The sequence below is a fragment of the Lytechinus variegatus genome, chromosome 3, assembly GCF_018143015.1.
Source record: "Lytechinus variegatus isolate NC3 chromosome 3, Lvar_3.0, whole genome shotgun sequence".
NCBI classification, from domain to species: Eukaryota; Metazoa; Echinodermata; class Echinoidea; order Temnopleuroida; family Toxopneustidae; genus Lytechinus; species Lytechinus variegatus.
The window spans coordinates 2,231,063-2,253,659 of record NC_054742.1 but is presented as its reverse complement, the minus strand read 5'-3'; the positions used below and the strand labels follow the sequence as shown (position 1 = coordinate 2,253,659).

Sequence of the window (22,597 nt, the reverse complement as noted above, 5' to 3'; positions counted from 1 at the left end):
AAAATAATTTTTCACAAATCTTACATCTGTAAGATACATTGGATATATTTTATTTTACTTGTACGGTACTCACTTTACAAGTGATACTACACTGTCTAATAAGAATACAGCTGAACATTTCATCTGATAGAAAATCAAATTGAATCGACATTTATTTGATGCTGTATATGTAGACATAATGAAAAACATTTTGAAATAAACTATGTTTCAAAATAAATACAAGATTTCTGTGTTTCTGTATTATCTACTCTTATAGAAACATACAAATCAAAGTCCACAGGAGTGGATGAAAGATCGCCATAAATAATGCTAAGATTGGTAGAAGTTGCACATTATTTGATACAAATCAAATTTATTGCCGGGGGGGAATGACACTGTAATTGTAAGGTGAACACCTTGCTCATACATGATTTTAAAATGGACCTTAAATCTCAAGGTGCCTTAAACACCTATACATTTATAAATAACAGCTCAAATATTCTTTGGGTCCCCTTTTCACATGTACACTGCCAAGTCGTGAAAACATCTATTTGACATACTTTTAGTACAAGCATGGCAGTACCCCCCCCCCAATATTGACGAGGCCCTTTATTTCTTATGAGGTCTTCCTGACAGCAGCTCAGTTTTCATAGGCAATTTTACACCACTTTGATTCTTAACCTTTTAACAGCTAATGTCAATTACCCTGAGTTGGAATACATGTAAGACTAGCAGACGTTAAGTAATGCCAATTGAAATTCCATCCATTTCCTTGGGTTAAAGTCATTACCTCTCTTTACCTGGCTAGATAAGTTGCCCAAGGCTTTAAAAGGGCTTGGTCAAATATTTTCTCTCTGGTACATCAAGCTTGCTTTCTTCAAAGAGACATCTCTAACAGGTATTTCCAGTACTTTAGTCTGGAGTCAGCAAATTACAATCCATTCTCCTTCAGACCTGACATGATTTTTAGCTTACTTCCTCTTGATATGGACACCAGAAATTTGAATTCTTGAAATCAAAATTTTGAAATACAAATTAAACATGAAGAGCCTCTACATTATAATTACACAAGTTTGAATATTTCTTTTTATCGATCTATTTCTACTGACTTGTAGATAAAATATTAATATTCATAACTTAACAATGTATGAAACAAAAAAAATATAAATAAATATGACATAATAAAGAGTCTCATTCATTGTACGTAAACCATTTCCATACAAGATCTGAAGTACAATGTCATCATTTCTGGAATGTAGGAAAACACCAAGAAACAATTCAAGTTCCATTTCTGAGGCCATGGGTTTAATGTTTGTAGCTCATAATGATTTCTGAAACTATAAAAAAAATCTAGTTTAAAATGAGTTTACTGAATGGCTGATAATGCATTTGTAAACAAGGACAACTATACAGTCCAAAACTATTTCTTGTACTACACTGATGAATTCACAACTACTGAGGCACTCAGATGGCCTGCCACATTCCGGCCATCTGTAGGGTTGTAACTTTGCATACATCTACATGGAATAGCCCTAGTGTCTTGTCCGGGAATAAAATATTCAATCCCATACTGCATGTGTACACAAGATCTCTATAACATCCAATTGAGGTGAATAAACCACATAACCAGTGACGTATATTGTAGAATGGTTATCCCAAATTCCTCTGCACTTGTGAGCAGCAATCCTTCAATAGAACCAAACTGGAGACGGCTTTTTCAGATAGCTTACAAATTGTCATCCTTCCCAGTTTGACTCATGAATGAAACTTATGTGGTTTTTCAATCTCAAATTTGCATCTTCTGCAAATTCTTGGATGGAATTAGAATGGAATGTCCAGTCCGGGAAGCCCAAACTACACTGAATGCAGGAGCTTAGGCCTGATGTCCTCTCCATAATAATTTATGATGTTGAGGGCGCCTTTGCAGACAGCCACAATTTCCTGGAGACGATTGTCATTGACATGGTCACAGTACTGCAAGTCTAGATTCTGAAGCGATGGAGCATAGCTGGTTGAACGGTGAGGAACGTAAAGATCTTCAAATTCCTACACATAAGAATCAAATTGATTGAATAAATGTTAAACCATTGGAAGTTATTCAGAATATTTTTTTAATTCTGCAATAACTTTTCTGTGTATAATAATCAGTTGCTAGATAAACAGAATCAAAGTGATGCTCCAAGTTGAAGATATTTATATCTAAATAAATAAAGATTAAATTCACAGAGCAAAATACTGCAAAATTCATCGAAATCTGAAAAACAAAGTTATTGTATTTTAAAAATAGGCAATATTTTGTGAAAACAGTTAAATGCACGTCATGGATATTCATTAGGCGGACTGATGTCACATCCCCACATTTCTTTTTCTTATGTTATTACCTGATATCATTGTTTCATTTTTTCATAAATGTGTAAATGATGTGTCTCCATTATGATGAAAAAAAGTTGCAGCAATAAAAAAAAAATAATACACTTAATAAGTTGTCAATCCAATTGTTTTAGTGTTTGGTAGAAAAATTTTGAATAAACCTAATTTCATATAATGAAATAAAAAGAACAAGTGGAGATATGACATCTTCCCACCTAATGATTATTCATGAAGATATGCCAAGAACTGTTTCACCAGAATAATGCAGATCTTTAAAATTCAATAACTTTATTTGTTATCCAATTATGATCAAATTTTCAGCATTTTGCTGTGTGAAAATTTACTCTATTTATTGAAATACATTTTCCAATGGCTAGATTTTCTAATCTAAAAAAATGCTCTTGTTTTCTTTACTGAATGATCATGCAACAGTATCATTTTCTGTACAAACAAATCCACTCAAAACAATCTCTGACACCAATCTTCAGTGGCCATATTCTATTTGTAGATCAGTAGCAATGATTAAACTACTTTTATATATCTTGCACAAGAACATGGAAAACTAAGAATACTGAAAGGTCATTATCTTTTGCAGCAGCAAAGCTGTGGTGCCAAATGGAAATCCTTGCACAATGCATGTATCAGTGGGTTTAAACCAGGAACTTGTATTGTTAGTAACAATGGAATTCTGATAAACTTGGTGTCATACCGTTAGACCCAAGAATGACATGTGATGAGTGCCCAAATCACATTTTCTAATCGTAAATGATGCATCGTAGGCTCCAAAATGTCAATCACATGCCATATACACTAACAATGTCACCTGGCTACATCTAGCTTTTGGAAAGTAAAATCACATGTTGTAGAGATCTAGCTAGTTTGCATTTTTAGAGATATGTGCATGCCAACGTATATAAACTCAAAAAAAGTTTGGAAATCTGACTTTCACCAATAATCCCTCCTTGATTTTAGTAAATATCAATATGTAATTAATATCCATGCATAGATCATTTAATTTTCGTAAAAATGATACCCTACATGATATGATTATGGTTTACATGGAGTTTCAGTGCCTTGAAATGTGGGGCAAGGTCAAAATTAAAATGTTGCAAAATGACACAATATTGAAAGTCACTGTTCTTTTTTCTGTGGTGATGAGTAATTTTCTCAGCGGTTTCTTTTGATTTTGATCGATAATCCCTCCTTGGTTTTAGTGAATATCAATGTGTAATCAATATCAATGAATAGATCATTTAATCTTCTTTAAAATAATACTTTACATGATATGATTATGGTTCACATGGAGGTGCATGCCTTGAAATGTGGGGCAAGGTCAAAATTCAAAAGTTGCATAATGACACAATATTGAAAGTCACTGTTCTTTTTTCCGTGATGATGAGTGAGTTTCTCAGTGGTTTCTTTTAATTGTTTCCATGCACCTTAACATCAACCTTAACATGGAATTAAACACACCTCTTCACATGCAAACAAATAACAAACAAACCATCACTACATAAACCACAACAAAACATAAAAAAATGAAGAAAACAGGGGCTTGATTTTAATGGATTTCATCTCTATTGACACAGACAAAAGAATCATGTTCTGTATTGACCCTTAATGACTATTTCTGCTCGTTTTGCAGCTTTTCAATTCAGACCTCATCCAACACTTTTGAATCATGCTCTTTTCATGATGAACATACAAACTAATGAAAAAAAGACCTTGATCGAGTCTATTCTTTGTATTTCTGATTTCTCCTTTTCCTCCTCTCAACTTTATCTTATTTATTCACAACTGACACGAACTATGAATTGCCAAAAAAAAATATAGTTTGTATATGTAACTTTGTTTTTTCCCAACTGTTAAAAGCATATGGCCATATACTTTGATTTTCTGAGGAATTCTAATAAATTCTGTACTAATTGGCAGCTATGTAATGGGTTATCTCGTCTTACCTCATCACTCGAAAGCTGAGCAAGCCCAGTATCTCTTCTCAGTTTTTGTTCTCTCATTTTCACTTGAATTAGTAACCGACATCTCTTCCACTTGGGGTAATCTAAGAAGAATAAATCAAGGGTGATAAACAAATGAATAGAACATTACTTCATGACTATGGTTGTCTGTCAGTAACACGATGAATGTATGCAATCCGCTCAAATGGCAAGGAAATACCATAGAAGCACTACATTGTATCCATGGTCTGAAAGTGAGTTAACTAGCCAAGACTTCTGCCTACAAACTGGATGCTCCGTATTATGGTAATCATAATCTCGCAATTTTCATTTACTATTGCTACATGGTTTGTATTTTCTCAACAACTTTTCAATAAAACTTTGTTACATCCAATGAGTCTTCATGAACTTTTTGAAAACTTAAAATTTTTAAAGTGATGCTTTAAAATTGTCTGAAGTGTTTTGTCTGTCATATGGAATTGCCCAGTAGCAATAAGAATGAAGCTCTCCTGTGTCTGTTGTTATTGAATAATTGGTTAACAAAAAACATCCAACCTTCAAGTCTGGGCCCCTTCCTAAACACTTATGTAAGTTTGCCAAGATTGAACTACTGTGGAAACCTTGATTTTGAATATCTGCTAAGCCCTGTTACCATGAGAGAGTACCATACTGGCAAAGTTTCCATCATCCTAACTTGTTATATGAAACAAGCCCCTATCCTGTGTCTTTGACCCCCTAGAGAGTACTATCGGACAACCAGCATAATCCACATTCAAATTTTGGTGATGCAACAATGAGAAATGAAAACTCGTAAATAAAGTAATAAGTACTAGTATCTCAACATCTTCATAATTAAATCACTTTATACAAAGACTGAGTACTGGTGTAGAAAGCTTACTTGCTATGATAGATAGGAAAGGCTTTTCTGTGATCTGCCTGACACCACACAGTAATAGCTCTTCCAAGACTGGACAAGATGACAAGATGGCTGAGACAGCCTGGTTCGTTAAATCTGGAAGAGAGTAATAATTTTATTTCATTTATTTCATTTCCAGGCAAAAGGCAACAAAAATATGTACAAGAGGAAGAAATTACCACCGACTAGTGCCTGAGGATGACCAAAAGAAAAACTAGTTTCTGTTATGAAGCTTTCCTCACTAGTCGGGGTTTACTAATATAAAATTGGTATAAAATGGCAATAAATGCTTAGATGCATTACTTATTAAACAAAGAAAATAATAAAAAGAGTGTTTGTTTCCATGTCCAATTATAATATCCAGTCAAATTTGTAACAAATCACAAAGTAAGATGGATATTTATTGTTTTAATGTAAAGTGGTCTTCAAAATATGATCTAACATTGTAGCATTGTTGACTTGTTGTGTTTATATCTAAATGTTTGTTCATACACAATTTAATTTCATTATTTTATTCGTATGTGAATAAGCTTGCTATGTCAGGAAAAACTAAAACACACACTCTGAATGCTGATACAGGAAAGCTGCACCAGATTAAACAAACAAAAAATAGTCCTCAGTCCATTGAATGACATTAGGTATTACGGTAAATCTACCATCCAATGGTAAATACCATGAAGACTTCACTTTGGCTGTATCACTATTCCAATGGTAGTTGCCATTGGTAATAGGACCCTGAGCTCTAAGACTTACCAAAATTCCAGCTGACATCAAGTCTTTTAAGTCTCTTGAGTCTAGAAGCTAGAGATTCCATGAGTTCCCCAGTTATACAACTAATTGAAGACAACCCAACATCCTTTAGGTGAGGACAATTGTACACGAAGGCCTGAAGTGTTTCTGACCGCATGGTGCGCTGCCTTAGAAGCAACGTCGTCAGAGATGGGCAGTGATGAGCTATCTTGTAAAGCCCTGCATCAGAGACATCATCGCACCAGAGTAGCACTAACTCCTGAAGCTGAAATTGGAAGGGGAAACAGACTTGTCAAAAAAGAATGCAGGTATTCTTAAAAGTGTGTTATTTATAGAGAAAAGAAACTACACAATCATTTCTGCTGGTTTGAGATGATAAACAAAAGTGGTAGTTTTTTTTCACTCAACTGCAATTACATGAATACTTGTAAAAGGAAAAGTCCACCCCAACAATATGTTGATTTAGATAAAAAGAACAAAGTCCAACAAGCATGACACTAAAAATTTCATCAAAATTGGATGTAAAATAAGTTATGACATTTTAAAGTTTTGCTTAATTTCACAAAACAGTTATATTTACATCTTGGTTGGTATGCAAATGAGTAGACTGATAATGTCATCCACTAACTATTTCTTTTGTTTTTTATCACATGAAATATCAAATTTTCTAATTTTAATTAGAATATTTGATATTCCTTCCTCAACATGTGGAATTAACATGTTGGTCTGTATTGTCAAATCTGTAAAAAAAAAAGAAACATTGTATAATTCAAACAATAAAAAAAACAAAGAAATTAGTGAGTGAGGGACATCATCGATTGTCTCATTTTGCATGTCACTGAGTTGTGCATATTAAACTGTTTCGTGAAAAACAAGGGAAACTTATGCATCATAACTTTCTTATTTTACATTCCATTTTGATGAAATTTTTTCCATTATGCTAGTTTGATTTTTTTTTCTCTACTTTTTCAAATAAACATTTTTCTGGGGTGGACTTGACCTTCAATAAGCAATCATAAATGACAGCTTTGAGTTCTAGTTCAGGGTCCTTGAATCAAATCAATGCCTTGTTAAAAGAACACTACCACATATCAAGTTGGTTTTGAGCACCATTTCATAGGGCTACTGCTCTATCAAGCTTTTCTTTGTTGATAAGTACAATGAAAACTGTCAAATCTGTTCTCTAGAATCTGCATGACTACCAAGAACTTTAATAAATATCATATCAATCAATCAATCTTTGCCTTGATCTACATTCTACACACCTTGGGGCCAATAGTTGTTGCTATTCTGTGGAGGGTGATATCAGTGATACATGTCTCTGACAGCTTGATAACGCTCAATTTGTTATTCTCACCATGCTCAAAGATTGGATATACCCCTTGATCACCAATATGGCTTGGGCCTGAAAGAAAATAATCAGGTGAAATGATAAGCACACATTAAATATCAGAAGGTATATGAAAAATGATTAATTGCGGATTGTTTTAAACACTCAAGCTGTTTACTTTCCATTAGTCTCATCGCACATGACCTAATTGTGCTCCGTCAATCTAAAACCAATTCTTGTAACCATTTGGTCTAATTACCATTTACCCCATTAACAGTTTGTATAATTTCAATCTATTTCATCTAATGTCTACTTGGTCAAATAATAATATATGGTTAAATTAATTGTTTATGAACCAAATATTGGTTGGAAAAAGTGAAAACAAATAAACAAAGTAGAAATCAGTCAAATTTGACTACATGACAATTTAAAAATAAGTGGGTATTAGACCAAGTGCATCATAGACAAAATGGGTTCCAATCCCTTGAAATCACGACTATCAAACATGTGATCACAATGTACCTTGCCTACAAACTAATCTACAGTACTTCACAAGAAAAAGTCATGAATATCACCTGGGCCCCGTTCATGAAGTTGATATGCTAGCAAGTCTTGCTGGAATGTCAAGTACCATGACAACAGTGAATATCCTGCTTCCCGACTGGCTCCTCCAATGAAAGGTGGCACTCCACCAAGAATTATCATAGCAACATTTTAATGAAATGGGGCCCTGGATTATTTTGCATGCAACATAAATATCATGTAGAGCTTCCAATGGAAGATTCCACCACACCATCATATATACAGCATCATATGTCTCACCTTGAACATCCAAATATTGGAGATTAGGACATCCTTTCAAGAATGATGCAAGACCTTCATTGCTGATTTCTTGACATTCGTACTACAAGTAAAATACAAACAATGTTGAGCTCACAGTGGATTATACATTGGATGGTTTCAAGTTGGGTGAAGACTTGTGTTTGGCTGATGTTTTACACTGGCCACAGCAACAAAGCTGAAAAACATTGCCAAATAGATGTACACATTTACTAGTAGTGTTGTGTTGATTGTACACCACCAACCTTGAAATTAGGCCGGTGCTAGGAAACCTGTACATAGGACTAACCTAACACGGTGTAGAGCTATTAATGGGTGTGATTGGTATCGTTTATCCTTATCCACAATCTTTGTGAGAGTTAAGCTTGGCACCCTGATTCTTGTCAGAAACCTCAACACTAACAATGAATTTGAGATGTTTAGTTTCTTTATTAGAATGGCATGTTGCATTTCCAAATGCCAGCACAATGGGGTTTGGTATTGCAGGAATTTTAGCTGAGATTGCACAGCACTGAATCATTTTTTTTTGCTCCTACTAAATAAGATTTCATGTATCATTATTGTACCAGGGCCCCATTGCATAAACTAACAATTATGGTAACTTGATTATGATTGGCTGCTGATCAGCATTACCATGGTAGTTACCAGGATTCATGAAAACAAACAATGACAATCATGCTTACCATTTTGAAATTTCTCAAATCTTTGACATTCTTAGAGATGATATCCAACATGGCATCTGTTAGGGCTTTCTGAGACAGGACCAATTCCTTGACCTGATGGTTGACTGAAAAGCAGTCCTCCAAACAAGATGAAACTACATGTACAGCATCGTTCAACCCAATAAAACTTATGTCAAGTGAGACTATGTTTGGTTCAAAGAGGCGAGATACAGGATTTTGCAATGCAGCTGGCAATGAAGAATCAAGACAATCTCTAGGTTCTGTGGACCAACAAGTCCTTGTGCCATCATTAGTCATCTCAGAGGTGGAATGCATACCAACAGGAGGTTCAGTAGTGCTTCCATCCACAGATGAACTCCTATTTCCACTTGATGAGCTGCTCTCTTTCATCTCTATAGCACAACACACAGCAGTCCCTTCAACAGGTGACGCTAGGTTACGCTTTGTCACACTCGAGGTGTTCTCTTGCAAACTTTCATTCCCACTCACGTTAGTAGTTTCCATGGCTCTATAGGTAGCTGTTGCAGAAGCCAATTGAAATGCGCATGCTGAGGCCAACTCTACACACGGAGAAGGATCAGAATCTTGCAACATACTTTGTCCAGTCTTCTCATATATGTGCTCATCACAAGATAAAAATCTTGGGCATTCCGAATGACACTTGTCACTTGGCAAATGAGGAGTTTCCAGCACATCTTGATGCATGTAACCTGCAGGTATCATTTGGCTTGCCTGTGTATTTGTGTGACCATCTTCTACAAGTATTGCGGAATCTTGACATTGATCACATCTGCTTTCCATAGCAAAATATGAATCACTCTTCACATGTTTTAGGATACTTGAATTAACATTCCTCTGGTTTTGATCAAGATCACATTTGCTATCTTTTGGGTTGCTGGCTGATATATCACTTATTATACGGACTTGATCAGTGAGCTTTATTGGAATTCCATAATCAACTGACTCATTGTTTTGTTCAAGAATCCCACTTGCTGATCCAGTGTTACTGAATCTGCAAGTTCTATTGATACGACCACACAACTGGCATTGCATGCTGTCATCACATGGATTTGTAACATTCATGTTCATATCAGCTGTTACGAGCAGCTCACTTTCATCACCAAAATGATGAAGCTTCTCAGATTCACTTGCATTCCTGGTTTGGGGATCTGGGAAGACCGTTTCACTAGCTTCAGCATTGCAACTTGAATTTACTTTATTTAACATGCCATTGCTTTCTTCAGAATCAATTTCAATACTGACTTCTCTATTGCTACACACACTTGTGCCATGTTTTGTATCCACATTTGAGTCAATACAGGTTTCAAAACAATTTGATAAGTCAGAAGCTAGTCCTGATTGATCAAACTCACTGTTACTGAGCACCACAGAGTTTCCTGCAGCATCCAGAGGTTCACATTGTGGTGATGCAATTGAATCTTCATCTTCCAACCAATCCATATTTGCAGTATTTTCAGTACCATTTGCTATGCTGTATGGACAGCTGCTACCTGGTACTAGGTCCTCACATTCAATTGCTGATGCACCAAGTCCACCGATCTGCTCTTTTGAAACGGTTTTAGAATTCACCGATGAATCTTTCTTAAAATCAGTTTCTCTTGAATCATTTTGTACATGAGCTCCACCATCTGATGATGCTCCTTGAAGCTTATCAACCAAGACACCTCTCTTCATCTCATCTAGTCTCCTCTGTAAGGAGTTGAATGTCTCCAGAAGTTCTTCAAAAGCCACATCTGTATATGACTCATCTTGATTCCTCTTTGCCTGTAAAACAAACTGCACCGTTGAGGACAAACTATAACCAGATAGATACCACAAAAGACAGAAGTCCATCTGAAAAAGAAAGAAAACAAAAATAATGCATTACTCGTTATCCCCATTTCATAGGTCAATCCTATCTGACAACACAGAGAACATAGAGAATATAAACAGTCTACTCTAAACCATTTCTGATAACTCATAGCAAAAAAAATAAACAAATGAAAAAAAAAACCACAAACCACAATAATATTTGCGTCATACCAGGTAATCATTCATTACTACCTGTGTGGTGAATGGATATGTAGATTAATGTCTTTCAAGATCACATATTAAGAGAGAAATGAAGGGATTCAAAGCCCTGACCTTGTGTTTCAGTCCCAAGAATTATCAACTGATCCAAAAACACTTCTAATATCCACATGTTTAAAAAGAAATTTAAACTGACATGCACTAAAATGGACAGACAACCTAAAAAAATAATCATGTATTATGTTTGGGCTTTCTGAGGAAGCCTCAACTGAAACAGTTTGGCTTATATCCAATAAAAAAAGAGACGCTCTATTCAACTTGGCTTACGCCTCGTTGAATAGAGCATCTTTCTTTCACCTCATGCGAAATCTTGCACCATCGCACTCATGCCTATTCGCTATTTGTATACTGTCCATGTTCCCATGTACTATCAATGACAACACTTACTGCTGTGCAAGAAACATTGAGATTCCTCAGGTTTGGTCCACAGAGCTCCAGTAGATGCCTTATGCATGTGTTGGTCAGATTCTGACACCCAGAGAGGTCCACTGATGCAAGATGGTTCCCAGGAAAACTGTTACCTTTCCATGGCCTAATCTCTGAGAGTTGATCCTGACTCATATAGAAGACATCATCCGTAATGCATTCACACATGGACAAATTCAGGGAAGTCAGGAAAGGTAATCCTCTCAGTAAAATCTTTCATAAGAATATCACATGAAAAGTAAAATACAAAAAGTAAAATAAATTTAGTTTCTTTTAAGTCACACAGCAATGTTAAACATTAAATTGATGAATTAAGATTGGTTATGAGGAAAAATCAAAGATATACCCCATTTTTAAAGCTGTCGTTTATCATTTAACACTGGCTCAGCACTCATGCTTGCCTGCGGAGGTGAAGAGTTACAGAAGAGGGGATAACCGCAGCATGATGATCCCAGCAAAATCTATCATATTATCACAGCTGCTGTTTATTGTTTAACCCTAAAAGAGCCGGTTATTTGGACCCCTCTCACAGCCCTGAGATCTCAGCCTTTGATTGCACGAGAGCTGTGAATTTCCGATTATCCCCTTTATTTTACATATATCACATCATCTCCTCCTGACCTTGATATATGTGGTGTGAATTTATTTTCCCATGACATATTTTAAGCTCAGAATGAGGCAATATGTAATATTAAAGATAATAGGAAAAAGCCCAGAAAATCTGAAAAATTGTGTACAAAACAAATGGAGAGTTGTTCACAGAATCAGCCATTTTTAAGCATATTTGCCAATGGAGAATCCACACAGAAAGTACAAGACGTCCATAACTTGCTTATTTCAAAACTGATTTTGATTAAACTTTATATATTGTTTCTCTTATTTTACTCTTTCCAATAAGATCGCTTCTCATAACATATAACAAACAAAGATGAATCATTATTTCATCCAAAAGAAAAAGTAGTTGTTCATAGCAGTTCTCATTCTGTAGTCTTCTTTAGAGTAAATTAGTGAATATTGACAGTGAGGACATAACAGCTGAAGTGGCTACGCTGGGTAAATAAGAATTATTATAAGAGTATATTCTATCATACACACACAAACAAGGATCATTGAACTTTTTTTCAAAAGTTTAGGGGGCTGAGCCAAAAGTAGGGGAGGGGCTAAATATTCACAAAATGACAATGAGATAAACATTTCGATGTTTTTAAAACATCATGTTCATACATGATTTATGAAAAAAGGCCAGGGGCAACCCCATAGCATCCTCCCTCTCCAACCAGTTCAGCCATCCCGGCACAAAATAATAGATGATAATCTTGTACCTGAACATGTTTGTCTTCAATTACTGGTATGCGCTCCATTGAAATTGAAGTCAGTTGAGGTGCTGTTTCAACAACAGCTTCAATCAAAGCTTCAGTGTTGTGAGCCTCACTTCTCATTTCATTCAGAACTAAACTTTGCAGGTATTTGCATCTGTTTGAAAACAATAACAACAATATTATCACAATATAGATTTAAATATATAACAATAAATATATAAATATTTTCTTCCCAAACTTACAAAATCACCAAGCTTCAAGGGATCTTGCTGAAATCAATAATACTGTAGTAGGGTGCAACTAAACTAAATTTCTACCAACAGAAATACCTGGAAAAAAGTGCCTATATTGTGGTAAGTCCTTGAAAGACTTGAGGAAGTGAGGTACATGTAAATTAAAACTATACTTCAACCACTAACTGGCATGCATGAACTCGCCTGGAAAAAGCTTGTCGGAGAGCTCGCAGGTCACTTTCGGACTTTCCAATGTTGTGGCATTTAGTAAGGTCCAAGACTCTCAGATGAGGTGGAGCTAGGAGGAGCAAAAGATCCGATGTCAAACAAGATGGGTACCTTTTCACAAACATCTTGAGGACATCACCACTAATGGGAGCAAAGACATTGCTTTTCAATTGCTCTACAAGATGTCTTCCTGTCCTCCTATTGTCTTCAGAATGTGGATCACTGCGATCAAGCAAGGCTCCACAAACTGTGCTACAGGCTGTCTGGTGCAAAGGCAGGATGCTGCTTCCCATTTTGAACTGGAAAACATAATGATAGACATATCTTAAGTGTCTGGATATCCACAAACTTGTCAGGGTGAATATCCCATTTAAATAAGCCACTCACACAAATGCAAGACACTGGGTCTACCATCTTGAATTATAATTCAAGATCATAATTAGAACACTTAACTATTTTAAGCGACTGGCTAAGATATTACAGTTAACTGTTAGGTTAGATCTTAAGGCAGCTAATGAGTGCTAAGGACATGAGAAGCAGAGCTACCAAGTCTCACGCATTATGCGTGAGACTCAAGCATTTTGGACTCTTGTTCATCCCCTCAAATCTCTGTCTCACGCAACTCTCACAGCCTATCCCCATATACATTGTACACAATTTCTGTGATCTCACTCAGATTCATGGAAAATCTCACGCATAGCTGGTCTTTGAACTTGGCATCTCTGGAGTAGAGTTTTCAGAATACTAATTTGGAGATCCATTATCTGGGGGACATTTCATTAACATTTTTGTCCGACAAGTTGTCAGATCTGACATCTTTCCTTGATTCTGATTGGCTGAGAAGCACTGTAATTATGGTAACTTTCGGATTAAATGGGATTTGTCGGATAAAACGTCTCGACATGTCCTTTCATGACAAGCTCCCTTTTGCCATAACTTAGCATGCACTCTAAAATCTAGGTAGACCCAAGACTGATAAATCCGCTTTTTTGGAGGAGTTTTCAACATTTTCTGATTTATTTTTTCCTCCTCCTACATGGATGACAGCCATTGGGCTTGTAATGCTGTAATGTTGGAGCAAACAACCGCCGCTTAACTACAGCGTCTATGGAGAAAGGGTGCTCTGTTGAACCCTCCTCAATTACTCTTAAATTTTGCTTTTTGATGGGAGGGGGGGAAGGAAGAAATAATAAAGACAAATAGGCCTGTACCTAAAAAGGTGCAGGCCTAGGTCAAGTAACATTAGCCCTAGCCCCGGAGCTTAGCTTGACTCACCCATTCTATGAACAAGGTTATAACCGTGTTCTCCGTTACTACTCCCTGTGTGGTGAAATAAGGTTGGCAATGTTTGGTTCATTTTCTCTTTTTCTTTGGGACAAATGCTTGATTTTTTGACACTGTCAGTTTCCAATACAGCTTATCATATAGGCCTATAACTTGGCTCTTAAGTAAATTTGATTCTTCAAAATATTTTTTCTTAATCAAAAATAGAGATTGAAAAATGACAATTGTCTTGCCATATTTTATCTTATCTCATTGAGATAAGAAGACGCTAAAATCAATGCAAATACATCTGTATTCTGAAAATCTTCTTTAAACACGTTCTTATCTATGTAAGGACTGCCCCCTTCTTATCTTCAACATGCCCATTTTTAAGATATTACCAATCAAAATGCACTTTATATTGGCAGTTTAACCAATAGAAGCATTCCTAATATCGAGAGAATTTCATGGGCGCTGCGCGTACAATGTTTCTGGCGCATTGCGCGAAATATTTATACGCAATGACTGATTATTATTTCGAGACACGTGCACAAAATAAAGAAAGACCGAACGAAAGAAAGATAAAAGGTAAACAAAGCAGGTACGAATAAAAAAAACAGGAAGAAAAAAGTAAGTACGCACATAAGAAGACAAAAAAGGGTCAAAATGAAGCAGAAATTAAAAAAAATGTAAGGAACAAAGGACAAAATAATGAAAGAAAGAGTAAACAAAAGAAAGCAAGTGGAAAGAACAAAAATCAAAAATTAAAAGAAAGAAAACAGAATGAATAAAAGAAAGAAAAAAGATTGAATGAAAGATAGAAAGAATAAGATCGATTATCAATGTTAAAGTGAGGATTAAAAAATGAAGGAAAAAATACAGAAAGGAAAGAAAGAAACTTAAAGGGGGGAAAAAATGAAAAAGGACAAAATAATATTAAAAAGGATAAAATGAAGGAATAAAGAACCAAAAAAAGAAAACGAATGAAAGAAAGAAAGAAAAAAAGAAAAGAAATGTAAAAAGTGAAGAGTGAAAAAGGAAAAGGAAACAAAGAAATAAAGAGAGAGAGATAGAGATAAAAAGAAAAGATAAAGAGAAATTAAAGCATAAAGACGAAACGGAAGGATAAAAGGAAAAAAGGGAAATTCAAAGAAAGAAAGAAAACAAAGCGAAAATAAAAAGGCAGGAAAAATGAATGAGATTTTTGAAAATCATTAGAAAGACAGAGAGAAATAAAGTAAAGAGAGTAAATGAGGAACGAACAAAAAAAGAATTAGCGTAAAAAGGAATAAAAGAGAGAAAGAAAGTAAGACACAAAAGTGTCAGAAAGTAGAAATTTAAACAAGTGGAATGCCTCTGGCAATTCAATATAGCAGCAGTGCTGACTTTGACAACTACTCTAACTCGGTTACTTGGTTACTATATACTTGGTTACTCTTATGTCCATGTTTTATGAACTAGACCAATACACTTACAGATATACATGTATGATGGTAATTCACCAAATACCCCCAACATGGCCAAAGTTCATTGACCTTACATGACATGACCTTTCATGAGTCAGATCCATAAAATTATAAAGTTATAATGGTAATTCAACAGATACCCCCGGTATGGCCAAAGTTAATTGACCTTTGACCTTGGTCATGTGACCTGAAATGTGCACAGGAAATTCAGTGATACTTGATTACTCTTATGTCCAAGTTTTTTTTTTACTAGACTAATATACTCAACAAATACCCTTATTGGCCAAAGTTCATTGACCCTAAAATGACATTTGGCCTTGGTCATGTGATGTGAAACCTAGGCAGGATGTTCAGTGATACTTGATTAACCTTATGGCTAAGTTTCATGAACTAGGTCCATATATTTTCTAAGTTAAGATGACATTTCAAAAACTTAACCTTAGGTTAAGATTTTGATGTTGATTCCCCCAAAATGGTCTAAGTTCATTGACCCTACATGACCTTTGACCTTGGTCATGTGACATGAAACTCAAGCAGGATGTTCAGTAATACTTGATTAACCTTATGGCCAAGTTTCATGAACTAGGTCCATATACTTTCTAAGTTATGATGTCATTTCAAAAACTTAACCTTTGCCTTCGGTTAAGAATTGGTGTTGACGCCGCCGTCGGAAAAGCGGCGCCTATAGTCTCCCTCTGCTATGCAGACGAGACAAAAATGAAAGAAAGAAAAAACAAATGAACAAAAAAAACATAAAATAAAATTTAAAAAATAATAATTAAAAACAAAGAAAAATCAGGGGGAAAAATTAAACATTAAGGGTAGGAGGAACGAAAGAAAAAATAAAAAAGGGGAAAAAATATAAAGACGATAGAATAAATGAATGAACGAAAGAAAAGGAAGGAAGGAAGAAATAAAAAGTGATATTTTAATAATTTTTTAAATTGTGTGCTGTGTACAGCATTGTCAAACCATATACCTACCCACTCATTCAATGAACAAGGTTATGATATAACCTTGTTCTCACTTTCATCTCTATGTGTGTCAAAATAAGGTTGACAATGTTTGGATTTATTTTCTCTTTTTCTTTTTGGACAAATGCTAGATATTTTTACACTGCAGTTTCCATTACAGCTTTTCATTATATAACTTGGCTCTTAAGTAAATTTGATTCTTTAAATTTTTCTTTATTGAAAATAGAAAGCTTGAAAAATGAAAATTTTCTTGCCATATTACTTTACACCAATAGAGGGCGTACACAAAAATATGCCAAAAATTCAAGTTTTTGAGCGCTCTGGTCAATACAAAAATTATTCTAAGTTTCTAATGAAAATTGATTTGCAACTGTATGGTAATTAATAATTTTGGTCACATAAGTGATATTTTAGGCATATACCAAGGCATAGCCTAGGCCAAAAGCTTCGGTCTCTGTTTGTTTGTTCAGCTGAACTCCGTTGGCTTCACTCACCAAATACAGAGACCGAAGTTCTAGCGCAATCTGTACAGGGGACTCAATTGCCATATGTTTATGTACTTAAGATCGGATAAAACGGGGAAGTGAATTTGCGCGACAGCCGAGGTTAGTCAGTTTTTGTTCCTTTTAACTTGATTTTTCTCCTTTTTTTGGCAATTAATGCCAAGAGGGAATATTAATTTGCATTTTGGTCACGTTAATTTTCAAAATTTTTATTCATTAAAGGTAAATGCTAGTTTTGGTAACGATATCAAAATGAGTTCTTACAGAATCCAATGAAATGACCACCAAAGTGTCTGTTTGTATAAATAAAATGCATGTGCCAAAGGATTTTGGAAGAAATTGTTTAATTGCTGAGAAATCAGCAAATAAGCACAGGATTCGGGTAGAGCGTCGGCCCGTCGCTCTAAGCAATAATTATACATTGTCCCACGTGCGCTTATCTGTGTTGGGGATCTTCGGCGTGAACATTTTTCAGCGTAGATTTCACAAAGTTCAGTTAATGTAACTGTACCAGATCTAGATCCTCGATGATATACTGACAATTAAGCCTTGTTTTACAGACTTTCTCATGAAATCAGTGTTTACTGCAACTACTGGAATTTCTCTTTAAAGACAAAAATTGAAGAGCCCCGACGGGAGGATTTTGCATTGCAAGTCCCCTAAACTAAACGTGGCTGCATGATAGCGAGCCGTCTGTGTACGAGGAGAAATAAAACAAAAATGTTAAAAAACTCGTCGAAACAGACAGCTGCCAGCTGTCTAGGCATAGCCCTACCTGTAAATTCTCCACAGGCAGGATGGTAGCAGTGAACAAGTGATACCCACCTGTAGACCAAAAGCTTCGGTCTCTGTTATGTTGGTTGTTCAGCTGAACTCCGTTGGCTTCACTCACCAAATACAGACCGAAGTTCTAGCGCGATCTGTACAGGAGACTCAGTGGCCATATGTTTATGTACTTAGGATCGGATAAAACGGGGAAGTGAATTAGCGCGACAGCCGAGGTAAGTCACTGTTTTTATTCCTTTTAACTTTATTTTTCTCTGTTTTTTGGCAATTACTGGACTGGTAATGCCAAGAGAGAATATCAATTTGCATTTTGGTCGCGTTAATTTTCAAAATTTTCATTCATTAAAGACAAAAATTGAAGAGCCCCGACAGGGGGATTTTGCATTGCAAGTCCCCTTATGGTGGCTGCACGATAGCAAGCCGTCTGTGTATGAGGAGAATTTTTTATTTAAATGTTAAAAAAACTCATCGAAACAGACGGCTGCCAGCTGTCTAACCTACCTGTTACTGCGGCAGCCCGAACACGTACCGTACGGTACTGCTGTCTGAAGACGTGTCGAGGTCCCTGGGGCAAACCTACGTACCTGTAGTCAGGCTAGGCAGGGTGGTAATGAACCCTGGCCTTGGCCTTGGCCTAGGGTGAGCTTGACCTCTTGAAGTCGAACTTCAAGTTCAACAGTTGAATGCAGCCAAGGCCAACATGGCCAAGTTTGGTATTGGAATTCGGATAGCTTTGTTGCAGATCTAGCGTTAGACTACCACATGTTGACTAGCACATCCCACAACTCAAATCTGCATCAGCTGCGTTGTGCATGATGAAATAAGATGAGATCCTGCCTGCTCACATCTAACAAGTAACAAGCTGAGTTCAGTCGCCTAGCTACGAGCTCGAGGATATACCGGTATCGGGCGGCCAGGCTCAGGGGCTCCGGCGCGGCCGCCGGCGCAACTAGCTCGCCGGGCGAGCGAGCTAGCTGCATAGACATCTATAATAATATACATCTTTATGGCTAGCTGTCTCTCGCCACTCCCACTTACTGTATACACTAGTCTGCTAGCACAGACCCGTAAATGCCCTGTCATTTCTTATACATGTACATGTGTGTGTGTGTGTATATATATATATATATATATAAAGTACTGATGAACCACACGTTATCTGTGTAACTTTATTTATTTTATTTCATGCTCTGCCTCATCACAGACATCGAGCACTCTTCTTTACAAGGATAGCATTCACCAAGTATATATATATATATATATATATATAAATAATTCCCAAAAAATATTTATTTAATTATTATTCCCAATGCCTACGGCATGTTGGGTGCAATACCTTCTTGATGACAGATATACTTCGACATGAAATTTACATTGAATTGTCCTTTTTTGGAATCTTTTCATCAATATTTATATATTCTTCAGAAAGCTGATGCCCCTGAATGGTCATTTAAAGGACAAGTCCACCCCAACAAAAACTTGATTTGAATAAAAAGAGAAAAATTCAACAAGCATAACACTGAAAATTTCATCAAAATCGGATATAAAATAAGAAAGTTATGGCATTTTATAGTTTCGCTTATTTTCAACAAAATAGTTATATGAACGAGCCAGTTTCATCCAAATGAGAGAGTTGATGACATCACTCACTCACTATTTCTTTTGTATTTTATTATATGAAATATGAAATATTTTTATTTTCTCGTCATTGTCATGTGAAATGAAGTTTCATTCCTCCCTGAACACGTGTAATTCCATTATTTTAACATTTTGTGCTTCAGGCAAGGAGGTCCTAATCGTCCCATTCGTAAAAATTGAAATATTGTATAATTCAAACAATAAAAAAAAAGAAATAGTGAGTGAGTGACATCATCGACTCTCTCATTTGGATGTAACTGGCTCGTTCATATAACCATTTTGTTGAAAATAAGTGAAACTTTGAAATGTCAACTTTCTTTTACATCCGATTTTGATGAAATTTTCAGCATTGTGCTTGTCTGATTTTTCTCTATTAATTGAAATCAACATTTTTCTGAGGTGGACTTGACCTTTAAGATCTGTGGGATGTACAACTTCGCCAACTTTACGCATCTATCGTGAACAAGCCATTCACTGTTTATATCTTTGATTGTAGTTTTTTCTGACTGAAGTACAGGTCAGTCATTATGGTTTAACAGATTTATACGTTCCAATTTCGAACAATACTTTTATTATGGTGCATGGTACGATAAAAACGGTTCACACAATATCAGAATTTACTTAACCCACCCCTCCCTGCATGGTCACACACTGTAAAACTGCGGTGTTAAAACTGACACCAATTGGTGTTCATAGAGGACCACACCCTGAGGTGTTAAAATTACACCCTATAGATCAAACATAACACCAAAGAGGGTAAATGTAACGAAAGGTGTTGTAATAACACCTATAGGTGTAAAACTAACACCACCAATTTAACACCGGTGTATGGTGTGGTCCTCTATGTACACCGGTTAACACCACTGTTTTTGCTGTGTAACTAATTGTTTGAAAGACTAATCTTGGATTTTAATATACCCCGTACCGTAGTGACAGAAGAAATTTTAATTTTCTTATCCAGAATATCCCTGAAGACTGGCTTATTTCCAATCTTTAAAATACTTGTGTCCATAACAGTGATGATGTTAATAATAATAATTCTCAAATTAATAGATATTAAAAATTACCGGCTACGCTATCTTGAGTGACAAATCTAGCCCTGATCGACTAGCAGTATCTTACCCATGCACTCCTGAGAATATTTCATGGGAGAAAATACATTGCAATGAGGCTTCGATAAACACTGTTCATTTTAGTGCAAAGGGTTTCACAAATGAATTGCTTTTAATGATTTTCATTTCAAGATTAAAAGGAAAGATTCCCCTTTCTGTGAATTTTGCAACAAATTCCCTACATCGGTTCATATATTTTGTGATTGTAAAAAGGTTTCACCCCTTTGGCAAGATTTGTTAACTTTTTCAATACAGAAGTTCAATTCCAATTATACTTTATCTAATTTCAGAAAAATGTTTGGTGATCGTATGATAAGTTCATATTTTAATATCGAAGTTCTTCATTTTCATTTGTAAATTCAACAAGTTTGACCCAAACTTTGGAGCATTTTTAGATCTTTTGTTCAGAAGCAAAAAGAAATTGAATATTGTGTGGCCCCAAAACACAAACAAACTCGCAGCTCATTTTAAGAAATGGAATTTTGAATTATATTTTTTTGTCATCTGCACATGTATCCTGTTTACTGTGTATATGATCATGTAGGGCCGACAAATATTTGCCAAAGTTGTTTAAAATATCACGCCTGCATATGTCATTGCATAAAACTTTCCGCTTTTCAGTTTTCAAAATTATTCATATATTTTTGTCTTTTTTTCTTATGATATGATTACTTGTAAATAGTTAAATTATTTTTGATTTGTTATTCTTTTTTATACTTGGTCTGTGTTGATACAAACATATAAATTTGGTCTATTACGTGCTCTCCGTAAACTTTGACCCAGTTTTATACTCTTCTTGCCATTCTTATTTCTTTCACTTATATTGCCTCTCCCATCTTCTCTTTTCCCCTTTCACATGTTTTCTTTTCCTTTTTCTTATATAAGTCTATGCTCTGTGTGCCAGAGGGGCCTACTTTAGAAAACAGTATGGGAATTAATCAAAGGTCAAGTCCACCTAAGAAAAATGTTGATTTAAATCAATAGAGAAAAATCAGACAAGCACAATGCTAAATTTCATCAAAATTGGATAAATAAGAAAGTTATGACATTTCAAAGTTTCTCTTATTTTTACCAAAATAGTTATATGAACGAGCCAGCTGTTCCAACAAAATGAGAGAGTCGATGATATCACCCACTCACTATTTCTTTTATTTATTTCAACATTTACGAAATTGACGAATAGGACCTCCTTGCCTGAACCACAAAATGTTAAAATAATGTAATTCCACAATGCATGTTCAGGGAGGAATGAAACTTCATTTCACAAGACAATGACGAGAAAATCAAAATATTTTATATAATAAAATACAAAAGAAATAGTGAGTGATGTCATCCTGTAATTTCTCCCTAGAGCTTTGCTCTTTTTTCTCATAGGGTGGGTGCAGGACCTTTTCTGTGAGAATTATTCCCCTCATTCCTTTTCTTTTTACCCCCTCATTAAGTTCCACATATATGCATTAACCCCCCCCCCCCCCCCGACTGCCTCTGGCAAGCGACACTATTGCATGCTCGTTATTTCTAACCAAAAATAATTGTACCAAAATGATAATAGGGTATCTGCCCATGGAAAGTGTACTGCCGTGATATTGTTTGGGAATTCTTCAGAGCACTGATGTACAAATGGGGGTTGGGGGAAATGACCACCGAAAGTTTCATGAATATAAATAAAAGAGAGACAAATAAAGGAAAATTATACTATCGGCCCTATGACTTTATTTTCTGAATAGTAAATAAT

The 22,597-nt window shown here is 35.6% G+C and overlaps 1 protein-coding gene across 2 annotated transcripts; it reads right to left on the bottom strand.

Annotated features, from left to right (window-relative positions):
- Positions 1-1,330: 1,330 nt before the first annotated feature.
- On the bottom strand, positions 1,331-19,103 carry LOC121409973. 2 transcript variants are annotated; one of them, XM_041601774.1, is made up of 11 exons: positions 18,614-19,103; positions 13,097-13,419; positions 12,663-12,813; positions 11,302-11,553; positions 8,824-10,677; positions 8,123-8,204; positions 7,236-7,375; positions 5,974-6,235; positions 5,203-5,316; positions 4,308-4,408; positions 1,331-2,025 (listed from the first exon to the last, which is right to left on the bottom strand). In XM_041601774.1, the coding sequence occupies exons 2-11, from the start codon at positions 13,411-13,413 to the stop codon at positions 1,834-1,836; spliced, it is 3,465 nt and encodes a 1,154-aa protein (XP_041457708.1). In that variant the 5' UTR covers positions 13,414-13,419; positions 18,614-19,103; the 3' UTR covers positions 1,331-1,833. The 2 variants fall into 2 exon arrangements, with proteins under 2 accessions (XP_041457708.1, XP_041457709.1); XM_041601775.1 differs by having other exon boundaries at positions 18,697-19,103.
- Positions 19,104-22,597: the final 3,494 nt, after the last annotated feature.

Coding starts and splice junctions, on each gene's coding strand:
- LOC121409973 (XM_041601774.1), bottom strand. CDS start 13,413: ATGGGAAGCAGCATCCTGCCTTTGCACCAGACAGCCTGTAGCACAGTT. Junction 8,205..8,823: donor ATTTGAGAAATTTCAAAATG/GTAAGCATGATT, acceptor TTTTACTTGTAG/TACGAATGTCAAGAAATCAG. Junction 6,236..7,235: donor CAACAACTATTGGCCCCAAG/GTGTGTAGAATG, acceptor TTCCAATTTCAG/CTTCAGGAGTTAGTGCTACT.